The sequence below is a fragment of the Mus pahari genome, chromosome 10 (assembly GCF_900095145.1).
Source record: "Mus pahari chromosome 10, PAHARI_EIJ_v1.1, whole genome shotgun sequence".
NCBI classification, from domain to species: Eukaryota; Metazoa; Chordata; class Mammalia; order Rodentia; family Muridae; genus Mus; species Mus pahari.
Genome location: NC_034599.1, coordinates 116,180,246 through 116,193,439, shown reverse-complemented (window position 1 = coordinate 116,193,439; position 13,194 = coordinate 116,180,246). Strand labels below are relative to the sequence as shown.

Genomic DNA, 13,194 nt, shown 5'->3' with positions numbered 1-13,194 from the left:
TCCATCTGAGCGACACTCATCATGTCACTTATTCCACCTGAGTGGCACTCATCATGCTCACTTATTCCACCTGAGCGACACTCATCATGCTCACTTATTCCATCTGAGAGACACTTATCATGCTCACTTATTCCATCTGAGTGACACTCATCATGCTCACTTATTTCATCTGACTGACACTCATTATGCTCACTTCCACTACTGTCACCTTGGGCTTGAAGGCAACTAGGTGTTACCACTGATACCAAGCCCTGGATGGTCGGGAAGAGGTGCTGGGGCAGATGAAGGGCATGAGGTCACCCCTTCATTGGGTTGGGCTAGGTAGGAGCAGTGCAATCTGGGACAGCAGAATTGGGTCAAAGGTGTTACAGATGCTACCTCACTGGGTTCCCAGAATACCAGGGAATTATGAGGCCGACTACACCAAGCCCCACTGTTATTCAGGAGAGAGTGAGGTTTCACAGAGGTTCAGAAACAGGCCCAAGACCTTAGAATGCAAAAGTAAATATATAAAGAATCCTAAGCTGGACACCAGGCTTCTAGCTATATCTCTCTGCTGTCCTATTTGGTTGTGTTGCCTTGGTGCCTCACAGCCCTAGATGTTTACCAAACTCAATCAGGGAGTGAAGTCAACTCTGAGGCCTGGGTTCTACCCTTCAGAAATTCTGTGGTTCTGTGAAGAAGCCATACTCTCATGCAAGGCTGCAACGTTGTACTGGATGTGAAAACTCCTTCACAAAGGGAAAGAAAAGAACTAGCTTGATGCTAGTCAGCATCATGAAAACCATATTTGAGGCAGTCTACTGGTCTGCTAGAAAAACCCAATCTCACTCTGAAGTGAGGAAAAAGGAGAGAAGGTTGGTGTGCTTCAGCAAGGTAAGGAATGAACGAATACACGATTGTCTTTCCCATACTCCTTGGCTATCACAGGCTCTGTCGGTACTGGCCAGTCATAGGAGGGAAGAAATACCATTGGCACATCTAGGAAACTCTGTGGAGTAGAAATGGCAGACAATGTGGTATGAAGAAAACCTGTATTTTCCTTCGACTGGATCAGTGTTTCGGGCCCTGCCATAGGGCCTAGGCCAAATTCTAGACTATTTTCTCAAAGGTTCCTACATACTTTTGATATTCCTTTTAGGCTGGTGAAGAAGGTAGCATTTAGCATCCAGTGAGGAAGGGTATCCAAGACACCTCAGGGTGCTGGCTGTGGCTCCTTACCTTGGGCAGGAGCAGTTCACCCACTCCAAAGCAGAGGCCAGCGGGGAGCCTCCTCTGCCCGTTAAAGATGCAATGCTGGGCAAAGTCACAGGCAAATCTTGCAATGGCACAGGCACAGGGCCACAGGTTGGGCAGTGGACAATGGGAATTGGCGTGCCCCAGTAGCGCTGCCGTGAGATCAGCCAGTCCTTCAGCTTGTTACTTGTCACATGTCCACCTACTCTCATCCCACGGGCTTTCCGAGTCAGGGCTACAAAGGCATCCTGCCGGGTCATACCTGTAAACTGGAAATGAAGAGAGACAACTGTAAGATAAACTCTGCCCCTGCTCAGCACCCTGAACCACTGCATCAGTGTGTGATGCTCATACGGTCTGGTTCAATGTCGGGGCACATCAGGACTCCTCTGAACCCTGGATGCATTTATCAGAGTTCTGGGCAGAGCTGGAACTCTGGGAGAAGAATTGAGAGGTGGAGAGATTCAACCAGCAGGTGAATGGATGGACCAGAATAGAGCAGAGAGGTAGACCTGGCCACATGGTGGGGTTAGAGTAGTTAGAAGACTGACCAGCAAAAGGCCTAAGCTTTAAAATATTAATAGACCTCTGTCTGTGTCTTTATTTATATCACAGGTGGGTCCAAGATAGTTTTGCTGTAGCACCACATTTGTGCCTGGTGCCCATGGAGGTCAGAAGAGGGTGACAGATCTCCTGGAACTAGAGTTACAGATGGTTGAGAGATGCCATGCAGGTGCTGGGTATTGAACCCAGGTCTCCCGGAAGAACAGTATTCTCAACCGCTGAGCCATTTTTCCATCTCTACTTCCAAATTTTAAAGATATTAAAATATTTCCAGGAGCTTTGAGAAACAATGTTGGCCATAGGCTCTGTGCCCACTGTGTGTGGTGAGCAGCTGGCACCGGTTCTGTGCCCCCCCTTTCTGTTATGCCCTGGTTGAATACCTATCGATGTCTAACTACCAGACAATCACTGAGATGTCTAATTACCAGTGAAGAACTGCACAATATGTACTTCCTCTTAGAGAGAAAATATCCAGAGGAAAAAAATTCAATGTTATATCTTAAGACAAGCAAGGTAGATCCGCCTCAGCTTGAAGAAACAAACCAGTCTTATATTGAAATATTCCCATTTTACAGACAACAGGACAGAACACTGCTAGTCCAAAGGTGGAGTGTTCTCTTCACTGATGCTCTCCAGAGACCAAACTAATTAGATGAAATGAGCCATGAAGCTTGCTAACATTCAGAATCTGGGCTCCTGGGATCAGTCCTGTTTATGTCAGGCCTCAGAGACACAAAGACAAATGTAATCTGTTAGTGTCCTCAAGGAGCTCAGTCACAAGACCTGTCATTAAGAGACTTCAGACATGTTTAACAAAGCAACCTTCTTACTAGTGATGTGAAGAGTCTTCTTAGAGTTTATTGTAAAGGGGTGGCTATGCTCTGGGAGAGAGGTTCTCCAGTCTGTACTCCTGATATCATATAGTTACAATACAAAACACTACATATTCTCTTCAAAGACTGTATTCTCGTGCACCACTGTCCTCTGCTTCAGAAGCTCATGAAGGAAAACAGCTTTGTTCGCCTTTCCCCACCCCCTCAGTGACATCATTTGGTGACCACCCCCTCAGTGACATCATTTGGTGACCACCCCCTCAGTGACATCATTTGGTGAGCATTCAGCAAGGAGATGGGGATGACTGAAGGCTACCTAAAGCTACCTGAAAGCAAATGCAGAGGATAAATAATGCTAGGAGTCCCATCCCAGCCAGAGGAACGGGGGTCTCTCTGGGACCCAGCGAGCCAGCCTAGCTTTAGCCATGGATATCCCCTTCCTTCCTCACTTCCCAGAGCTAAAGTTCCCTTGTAGACCCCAAGGGTTGGCTCTGCTCTACTCTCCAGTAGGTCTGCACAAATGAGGGCCAAGAAAAAAAAAGGCTTTAGTATCTTAGAATATTATTTATATTAGGAGATACAAACATGAAGCAAGAAACTACTCTCTTGTAGATAGAAGTCCTTATTCTCTTGTAGATAAAAGGATGTATAGGTGAAAGGTAGATAGATAGATAGATAGATAGATAGATAGACAGACAGATGATAGAGACAGATAGACAGAGACAGACGGAAACAGAGAGGAAGACGGAAAAGACAGGATACCCTTATAAATAAGTGGTCCCAAACCTGAAACACCTGGATCTTCAGGTATACTAGAACCAGAACCAGGGGAGTGATCAGTAGGTCCTTCATTGGGATTCATGATTGGATCCTGATGGAGGACTGACATGCTGAGCCAGCAGGTCCCAGATTAGGGCTTATGTTCAAATCTCCTGGGGAACTGTAACTCCCGATGTCCACCACTCATGTCTTCACTAGCATCCTTCATTTGGTTGCAATATCTGGGGTAAGACTCAACCATTAGATTGTTAGTTTTCTAGGGTCTCACATAGCTTAGGATGGTCTCAAACATAGCCCAGGATAGCCTTGAACGCCTAACCTTCCTGTCTCACTTCCCAAATGTTAGGGTTATAGGTGTGCATCAGCACACATTTCTTCCAAGTGCCAATATTTTAAAACACTTTGTGAGTGTTTCCACTATGTTGTCAAGTTTAAAAATGAACACTCCAAGCCAATGCTCTCAAGTTTTAATGTGCGTACAAATCACTCAGGGAACTTGTGTGACTAGGGTAGGTCTGGAAGTCACAGTCCTAACAGTGATGTCAGAGCCATTAATCTAGGAACCAGACTTCCAGCAGCAAGGCTCTAAGCCAGTGATTCTCAACAGTGGTCCCTGGACCACCATCACCAACAACACAACCACCACTAGTACTACCAGCAATACTTGCACCAGCTCAATATCACCAGCAGCAGCAACACCATGTCAAATTTGCTGGAAACAGATCTCTTGGGAAGAGTCAGGATGCTTTAACAAGGCCAGCATGATTCTGATACATGCTCAAGTTTGAGACTCACTGCTTTCAGTCACTTCCCACTTTAGCCTCCCATCCCCAAACAGCATCTTCCACCAGTTTCTGGTTCATGTAGCTGGTGTTTTTTCCCCTCCCCCCACTCCCTATCCTACCCCCATTAATCCCCTATCACTAAATAGGAGAGAGAGAAGAATGAAGGAGAAGGTAGAGAGAGAGATAGAGATCCCTGAATCTAATTTCTTTCCATTTGTTTCTTCTTTGAGCACAACTATTAACAACTGCCCCTGAATGACCAACAACCACCCACCCCACCTATCAGGGCTCTAGCATTTATATACCCTCTGAAAAGTTTCCAGAATTTGAAATGTCACACAATCACAGAAACTATCTGCAGCTGGCAAAACCATGCCTCTGCTACAGCATGAAGCAAGTCATAGTCAGCTGCTGCAGACAGTCCAAAACAGCCCCACATCCCTACACCTGGGATTAAAATGAAAGTATATTCTTATAAAATTTCTGTATATTTTTTAAAGAAAAAAAATTCCAAAATTGTTACTACAGGTTCAGTTCAGCACAGCTGGAGTTCACATTCTGCCAAATATACGAAATCAAACAGGAGATTACCTTGTTTAAACACTGTGTGTTTATAGAAGGGTCTGTAAACTTTCATTAAACTAAACAGTCTGTAAACTCAAGTTGAACTTTAGATGTTAACAGCAAATAATCTGGAGTGAGCAATCATCTTCCCCAGGAAGAAGAGTCAGCTACAGTCAGCTCTCTAAGAAGCTAAAAAGTCTTTGGAAAGATCATTTCTCAAGCAAGGTTCTTAAATGGAGTTGTTCTCGGGTTGGCTAAGGAACTTCTAGGTGTCGAAGAAGAAGAGTCTTTTGTTCTGAGAAACCAAGCAGAGCTACAAGGCCGTTGGGGTGAGGGAGAGCGGAAGGGTGAGCTGGGATAGGATTCTGTAAGAGCATGTCTCATCACACCAATCTCAGGGGCTTGACTCCCAAGTGAGTAAATTTCAGGCACAGGCCAGGAGCACCAACCTCAGCAGATCCACTCAGTCTCTCTGTGCCATCTGGTGAAGCTTCAATGACCTCAGAGTAGGGTAGGCCCAGAGCTTGGGCTAGTCTGGTGTCCTCTGAGCTGGTGCTGGGGATTCCTGTTCAGAGGTGAAAAATACAAAATATCATCTCCTCTTAAAGTGCTCAAAACAAAGAATCATGCAACAGTGACAGCAGCGTTAGCTTCTTAGAAGGTCCTTTTTATCTCAGAAGACAGAAAGCCACATCAAACTCACCAGATAATGGGACAGAGCCTTAGAGAACCTGACACCCTAACACAACTGTTTACATTGTTGGAATTATTTTTCTTAGGTCTTTTCTCTGGTTTTCCTTCTTCTTAAAAACATAGTTGCAACCCTAAAATCTACCATCTATGCCACGGAAACTATATATTACAAGTATGATGAGAGCCTCTTGAATCACCCCCAGTGGCTTCCTGGTAGGAAGCAGTGCTGGCTCCAATGGCATTTTAATTCCCTAGAAAGACTCCCCCAAGTCTGGAGATTGAAAGCTGGTGTTGAGTCTATGCTGTGTCCCTGAGAACATCAGAACATTCTGAACAGGCATTTATTTTTCAACCCACACATATCTCCAGGAAATGAGGTGGGGCACAAGAAAATCACCCAGAGGGGATGGACCTGCTGTTCTGGCTTCAGCTGAGCACAGAAGCAGGCTTTGGTGGTTGGTTCTATAGGACAGGGTTCTGAGTGTGGTGCTGCTGACAAAATGGGCTGTTCTGAGCATGGTGGCAGAGGGTGTGGGTTGGTTTGATGCTGCTTGTATTCTAATGCTAAATACTGGTTTCTCAAGATGTGGTTTTCCACAAGCAGATTCTCACATACAGCAAGTGATGCTATGTGAACATTGTTCCCCAGTAAAAAGCTAAAGCCTGTGATTGGGCAGTGAAGGGAGAAAGGTAGGACTTGAGGATCAAGTGAAGGGGTTGCAGGTAGAGGGAGAGGAAGAAGACAGAGGTGGAGGAGGCTGCTGTGAGAAGAGATGGACCATGAGCACGTGGCTAGGGGAAACGGCACGTAACAGGGGACATACAACTGGAGAATAAGTTAGGATAGTGCCAAACCTGCCCAATCTAGGTTTATGGCTTGTAAATAAAATACCTGGATCGTGTGTCTTTCATACAGGCTAGCTAGGTCTATAAATTCATTCCACAATCTCCCAAATTGGTCAAATGTCTCCTGGTGCTGACACCTCTCTCAGGGAAAATGTTAACATCCATGTGGAAGGTCACACAAGAAGACTAAGCCACCTCTTCTGCAAAACAGTTCGAGGGGTGCAGGGGTCTGAAGGTTCCACAGGCAGTGCAAGCTGCATGTTCTGCTGGGGCGCAGTGTGTGAAGGTTGTGTTGGTATTACTCAAGTCTGTACCAGCAGAGAGCTGAGTAATGACCAGATTCTAGGATTGTCATTCTTATGATAGAGGGTTTCTGGGAGAGGCAGCAGGGATACAGGAAGATCTGCCAGCAGGGCATGGAGGAGGTTAGACATTCTGGGAGTGAGAGAGAGGTAATGGGCCATGTGGTGGGACATGAACTAGAAGACTTGGGTTAATTAAGTTAGATGAGCTAGCTGGGAGGTAGCCCAAGCTAAGGCCTAAGCTATAATAAAATTTAATAAGTCCCTGTGTCTTATTAAAATTCAGATTCATTATTATTCAAATGCTTGTGGGTCCACAACATCTGGCAATAGTGTTTCCAACTGCGTTGTGACAGAAGACACAAAATAAAGCAAATGGACTGGACTGGGAGGTACGGATGTAGAGCAATAGCAAACAGTACCAACAGCAGTTTGTAGTCACAGCAGGGAGTCAAGTGTCATTTGTCAGATTCTGATGTCCTGCTTAGGGTGACTCAATGACATTCCAAAGTAGACACAGAAGGGACTCTAGCCAGCCCAAGTAAGGCAAACATGGCTCTGACAGGCCTTGCCTTTCTCCCCATTCCCTCTGCCTTGATAAAAACCATTAGATTACACTCCTAAAGCTAGTCACTGAAGTCTGTCCCCTTATTTGTCCATTTCCTCCTCCTGAGGCTGATTATCAAGGTCCAGCTATCAAAGTATTGAAGTCCAGCAATCAAAAGTCCCCTTTGGAACACCTAATTAACATGCCCAATTAAAATTAAACACCTCATTGTAACATGGGGTTTCCCCTTTTACTTTTATGGGCCACAGCTGTCTGTCTGTTCTCTATTCAGAAGCAGTCCTTTGTGCCCCACTGGGACGAACACCCCTCCCCCTTTCCCTTGTTCCCTCCCCTTTCTCCCTTCTCCTCTGTTTCCTGTCTCTCCCTGTTTCCTTTCTCTTACTCCCTGTGCTTTGTCCTTCTGGAGCAAATAAATCTGTTCTGTGCTAAGAACTTGGTCTTGGGTATCCTAAGCCAATACCAGTCCCTTTCAGTAGCCACCACATTTATCTGGCCACATTAAGACTACTTGAAAGTGTGATGATATATTCTAAATGTGCAGGTGGGATAGTGAAAATTCTGCTTTATTTCTTACTTGTTTCTGCTTCTACCCTTAGAAGGCAAGAAACAGTACTTAGAAAATACTAATTACATAACCGAGGGAAATCAAGACAAGAGAAAAAAAATTCCCCTTGCTTATCTAAAAACATCTAAATTCTTCAGAACCTTAATATTGTGTTGGTGATTTAGCACAAAATGTCAAACATCCCTTGTCTGCCCCAAAAAGCCATATTAAGGTTTGTTTTTTTTTTTTTTCACTGTTTACTTTGGCTGCTTAAAATTTCTTACTAATTATAAAATGTATGGCTGTAACGGTCAGACAGGACCTGAGTGCTCGGTGCCAGCTTTCTGCTTTGACATCTCTTCCAAATGCTTCGTCAGGCTGACCTGAGGTCATTTTAATAGGAACTGTTGCTACAGCAGCACAGGAAGGGCATTGCCGAGCAGGCTGCTGCTCTGCAGTGTGACTGGGATCTGTAGTGTGACAGGAAAGCAGGTCAGAGAGGTGTTTGTCCCAAAGGCAAATTTTGGACAGGGCTGTCATTAGCTACCTCTCCTTTGTTCTCTTTCTGCCCCAGGACAAGAGATGGGTACTACTCATAAATAAGGTTGTCAATGACAAAATGCTTCTCAGGTGCCTTTGTATACTGCTCATGACCCTTTCTTGAGGAGCTCAGATTAGCCTCCTCCACAATTCCAAAACCCAGACCACGAGGACCATATGTGCTCAGAACTCCCATCTCTGCTCTTGCTGGCAGCTTGGTGAGTTTTATTTTGTTTGGTTTGGTTTTGTTAAGACAGGATCTTTCTATATAGACTAGGCTGACTTCAAACTCAAGATCCCCCTACTCAATGCTGGGACTAGATGCTTGAATTACTATACCTGGCTTGGATTTTGAAATTAGATTTTTATTCTATGTTGTATTATCCCCATATCATGTGTCTAAGTATTTAAAAACTAACTCATGATTCATGAGCCTAAGCTTTTTAAATTCCCAATAGTAACCAGAATGACCAGAATGAAATACCTAATGTGCTTTCCTTAAAAAAAAAAAAAAAGTAAAATGTATGTATATATGTATGTATGTATGATTAATGTGTGCATGTGTGGAGGTTTGGAAGATCACTTTCAGAATTAGGTTCCAAGAGCTCCACTCAGGTTGGCAGGCTTGAGTGGCAAGCATTCTTACACCCTGAGTTTGCTCAGTAGCTAAAGGAATTGTCTTTCTTATAGAGGAATTAGGTTCAATTCCCAATACCCACAAGTCAGCTTAAAACCATTTGAGGCTCCAGTTCCAGAAGATTTGATTTCTTCTGACCTCTACAGGCACAGGGCATATACATAGTAGTCAGGCAAAACATTCATACACAAAAAATATATTTATAAAAGTTAAACTTGAGATCTCCCTACCACAGGCTTCTGAGCGCTAGGAATTCAGGTGTGTAGTACTGTGCTCTTGAATTTGTAGTTCTTAACTAAATGATACATGGAAGGTGAGGGCTGGGTGCAGCTTATGGTAGAATGCTTTGCCAACAACGTGTGAACTACTAAATATGATCCTCAGCTCCAAAGAGAAGATTTTAAAAAAAGGGAACACAAAGTTTCACTGAGAAGCAAAACCCATCACAGAATCAATAGTAAACTACTCCAAGTGGCAGTCAGAACTGTCAGCCCTTTGCCCTTAACCCCCACATAATTTATTAGCATGTATGACATCTCAACAACCACATACCTATTTTTGAATCTAGAGAGCCTTCCAAGTCAGGGTTAGCCATGATAATGATGGGGACCTCCTGCAGGGTGAGCATGCTCACAGCCATCACTGGTGTGAGGCAATCTGAAAACAAGAAAAGATCCATCAGCTAGACACATCCAAGAGCAGACAAGCAGGAAAAAGCATAACATCTTCCATGCTGTGTGCTAATTGCTAAAGAACTGGTCCTTGAAGAGTATTAGCAGGTAATTTACACCAGTGGATATTAGAAGATTAAACAAGTACAGGAGAGAAGTTTTGTCTACCTGTACACACAAGCAAAAAAGTAGGAAGGGTGTTCTGAGTTCCAGATGGAAGAGCATCTCATTACCACCTTTAACTCCTCAAAAATAACTCCAGCAGTGAGAATAAGACAAAACCTTCCCATAGTGAAAGAAAGAGATGGGAACTTCTGTTTTGATTTTTGGTTTATTTTTGTTTTTTGAGACAGGGTTTCTCTGTATTGCCCTGGCTGTCCTGGAACTCACTCTGTAGACCAGGCTGGCCTCGAACTCAGAAATCCGCCTGCCTCTGCCTCTCAAGTGCTGGGATTAAAGGTGTGCGCTACCACACCCGGCTGAGATGGGATCTTCTAAAGCAAGTGGATGAGGATGTGGCTAGCAAGAAGAGAGCAGTGGCACAGAGCAGGAAGAGAGATGTCTAGACCTCCATAGACAGAACAGTATCTTCCCACATATGCTTGACTTAGGAGATACTGGAGCATGTGTGTTCTTGAAAGATGGAAGTCTAATGGAAAAAGAGACAGGAAACAGGAACCCAACAAAGAAAAGCCTCGAGAACATCCAAGAAAGAAGTCAGGGGGAACGTTAGACATGCAGCTGAGGCCTGGAGGGTCATACCAATTCCGACCTGAACCAAACCAAACAGCATTCAGAGTATCTTTAGGAAAAAGAGGGAACTTGTAAAATTGTTTGGAAGGCTGGAATTTGTAGAAAATTGTATTAAGAGTTTTATAGCGCTATGGGGAATGTGGGAAGATTCTGCTAGAAATTCAAAAATCACAAAGCAAATGAAAGAGAGACACACACAGAGACTGAATTTTAGAAAAAAAAAAGTTACCTAAGAATGAGAAAGTAAGGCTGGGCCTGGTGGTGCATGTCCAGCATGCTAGAGGCTGGGGCAGGATTGTGAATTTGAGGGTAACCTGAGATATACAGTGAGTTCTAGACTAGTCTGGGCTACACTGCAAGAGCCAGTTTTAAAAATAAGCAAAGTAAACAAACAGAACAATATAAACATGACCCAGTTATGAGTATTGATGAGGCAAATTGTAGAGAGAATCTCTTATAAGCATCACCTGTCAATAAAAAAGCTTAAGGACAATGGGTTTAGGCAGGAAATAGGAGGTGGGACGTTCAGCAGAGATAGAGAAAAATTCAGGAAATAGTGAGAAGCATGGGAGATTTGACTCAAGAACTATGAGGAGACAAACCTAAGAAGACAAGGAGCGGTGTACAGCCATATATCTAATCCCCAGTTAGAATAAAAGGGATAATAAATTAAGTGTAAGTCAGACAGCAGGCTGAAGTTGATGGCTAAGGCATTTATTAATAAGTAATTAGTCTCAAAAGAGCTATCATTCTGGGCACAGGGGCTGGAAGGGAAAACTGATTTTATTTATTTATTTATTTACAGCAAATGACTTGCAATTTACCCAATCAGTGTATTATCATGAATAAAGTTTACCACCAGAACAGTAGCAGGGAAAGAGCCTTACATGTAGACGTCCTCAGAGAACATATGGAATAAAAGTATAAATATCTGAAGTCCAGAGGAAAGAAAGAGGCACATGAGCAGTTACTGATGGATGCTCTAGTTTACCTGTGTTATTACATCACCATTAAAAGAGCCACAACTGGCTGGCCTTTGCAATTTGCACTTCTTGTTTCAAACTTTCATATAGTTATCTACAAGCCCTCAAATAAAAATCAGCCCAAGAATTAGGATTTGCATTTCAAAGAGGTAAAGACAGGATCCAGGAAGAAGCAGGGCAGAGTGGTATCCAGTGTGGGCTTTGGAGGTTGAAGTACAGCCAGCACTCTGGATCCAGTTGCTAAACCCCTGTTGCTGGAGCCTGTTGAACTCCACATCTCCAAGTAGGCACCCACATTTCTAACTCCATAAAGTCTTTTCTCAAAGAAGAAATATGTATTTGCATATTCTGCAGTTATGATGAAGCATTAGGAAAAGGGGAGGTGAGGGGGCAGAATAAGAGCAAAAGCTACTGTGGAGAATGGAGACACAGCAGTACAGACCCAGAATGCAGACACAAGCCTCAGAGAAATAGCTCTGGGTATCAGCTACCAGCTGACCACTACATCCACCTCTTCCAATGACTCGGCAACAGAATGTTTAGTTGGCTACACAGTAAACAGCACTGTCCAACTTCCTTTGCAGCTAGGTATAGCCATAGGCTATATGGAGAAGCAACTTCTAAGTCATGGCCTATCTAAAAATAGAAAAAGTTAGGCCCTTCTCCCTAGAAACTGTTCTCTTTTAATGGACATAGGCAACATGTAAAGCAGCTTGGAAAACCCTAGGGGAACAGATAAGGGACACAGAAAGAATACTGGCTCTGACCACCTCACACTGTAGATTTGTCAAACCCACTCATTTGTGGGTGATGGGCTACAAGGGAGGTTAAAGTATTTAAGAACCATAATTAAAAATAAGGTTTAAAAAAATTAAAGTTACATGAGCCATAGGTGTCAGTGGAGAAAGGAGAGTGACATCAGTGATTAGGAAGTAAATTCCCAGGACTCAAAGCAAGCACTGCACTTTTTCTTATTTAAAAAAAAAAAAACAAAAAACAAAAACAACAACAACAACAACAAACACCAAAAACCTGCACCAAGTTTGCTAAGCAGAAATCCTATACATTTAGCCAGTACATCAGTAATCCTATTAGCCAAGCCAGAGGTCAAGGGAGGTATCCTCTAACCCACCTTCCAGATGCTTCTCTGAGATGGTCCCTCTTCTTCACTTACTCTCATTGCTCTGTGGTCTTTATCATTTTCTCCTACAACTACTGAGATAAGCTGATCCCCCATAGGCACACTGCCCCTCACGCTTGACCCTGTCCACTTGAGTCAACTTCTTACAACTCCTTGGGGTTATGTTCTCTTCCCAAAAGGACCACCTAAAAATCATCAAAGTCAAGGACCAGCCACCTGTTCAGTTAAGAAAACTAAATATACAAGTACTGTGTCTTTCCATAGTGATAAGGATACATCTGGGACTAGATTCCTTTATTTGGTTATTTTATGCTGCCAAGAATTGAACCTGGGATTGAACCTGTACACAGGCTAAACAACTGAAATACATCCCTGGCCACAGGACCAGATTCTTGGTTGTCTAGGCAAATCAGGAGACAGTTTTCAGAAACCAACTCAGTAAAAGCTGGAACAGCTTCAGGATTATTGAGAGAAGGGGGACGCTCAGGAGCTCTTCCAAATGGGATGTTACAAATGCCTTTCAATTTGTAGATATGAAATGACTAAGCCAGTCTGGTGCACTAGCACCAACGTGGTCTCAGACACATGGCTGGTCATATGTACAAAGTGGTCTCTCACACACGGCTGGTCATATGTACAAAGTGGTCTCACACACACGACTGGTCATATGTACAAAGTGGTCTCACACACACGGCTGGTCATATGTACAAAGTGGTCTCACACACACGGCTGGTCATATGTACAAAGTGGTCTC

At 43.7% G+C, this 13,194-nt stretch overlaps 1 protein-coding gene across 1 annotated transcript in view; it reads right to left on the bottom strand.

Annotated features, from left to right (window-relative positions):
- The window catches only part of Lars2 (leucyl-tRNA synthetase 2, mitochondrial), a 99,945-nt gene that overhangs the window by 30,629 nt on the left and 56,122 nt on the right, over positions 1 to 13,194 (bottom strand). The window contains exons 10-12 of the mRNA XM_021206583.2: positions 9,445 to 9,549; positions 5,212 to 5,327; positions 1,222 to 1,505 (exon numbers count right to left, since the gene is read on the bottom strand). Coding sequence (XP_021062242.1) covers positions 1,222 to 1,505; positions 5,212 to 5,327; positions 9,445 to 9,549 — 505 coding nt within the window. The remainder of the gene's footprint in view (positions 1 to 1,221; positions 1,506 to 5,211; positions 5,328 to 9,444; positions 9,550 to 13,194) is intronic.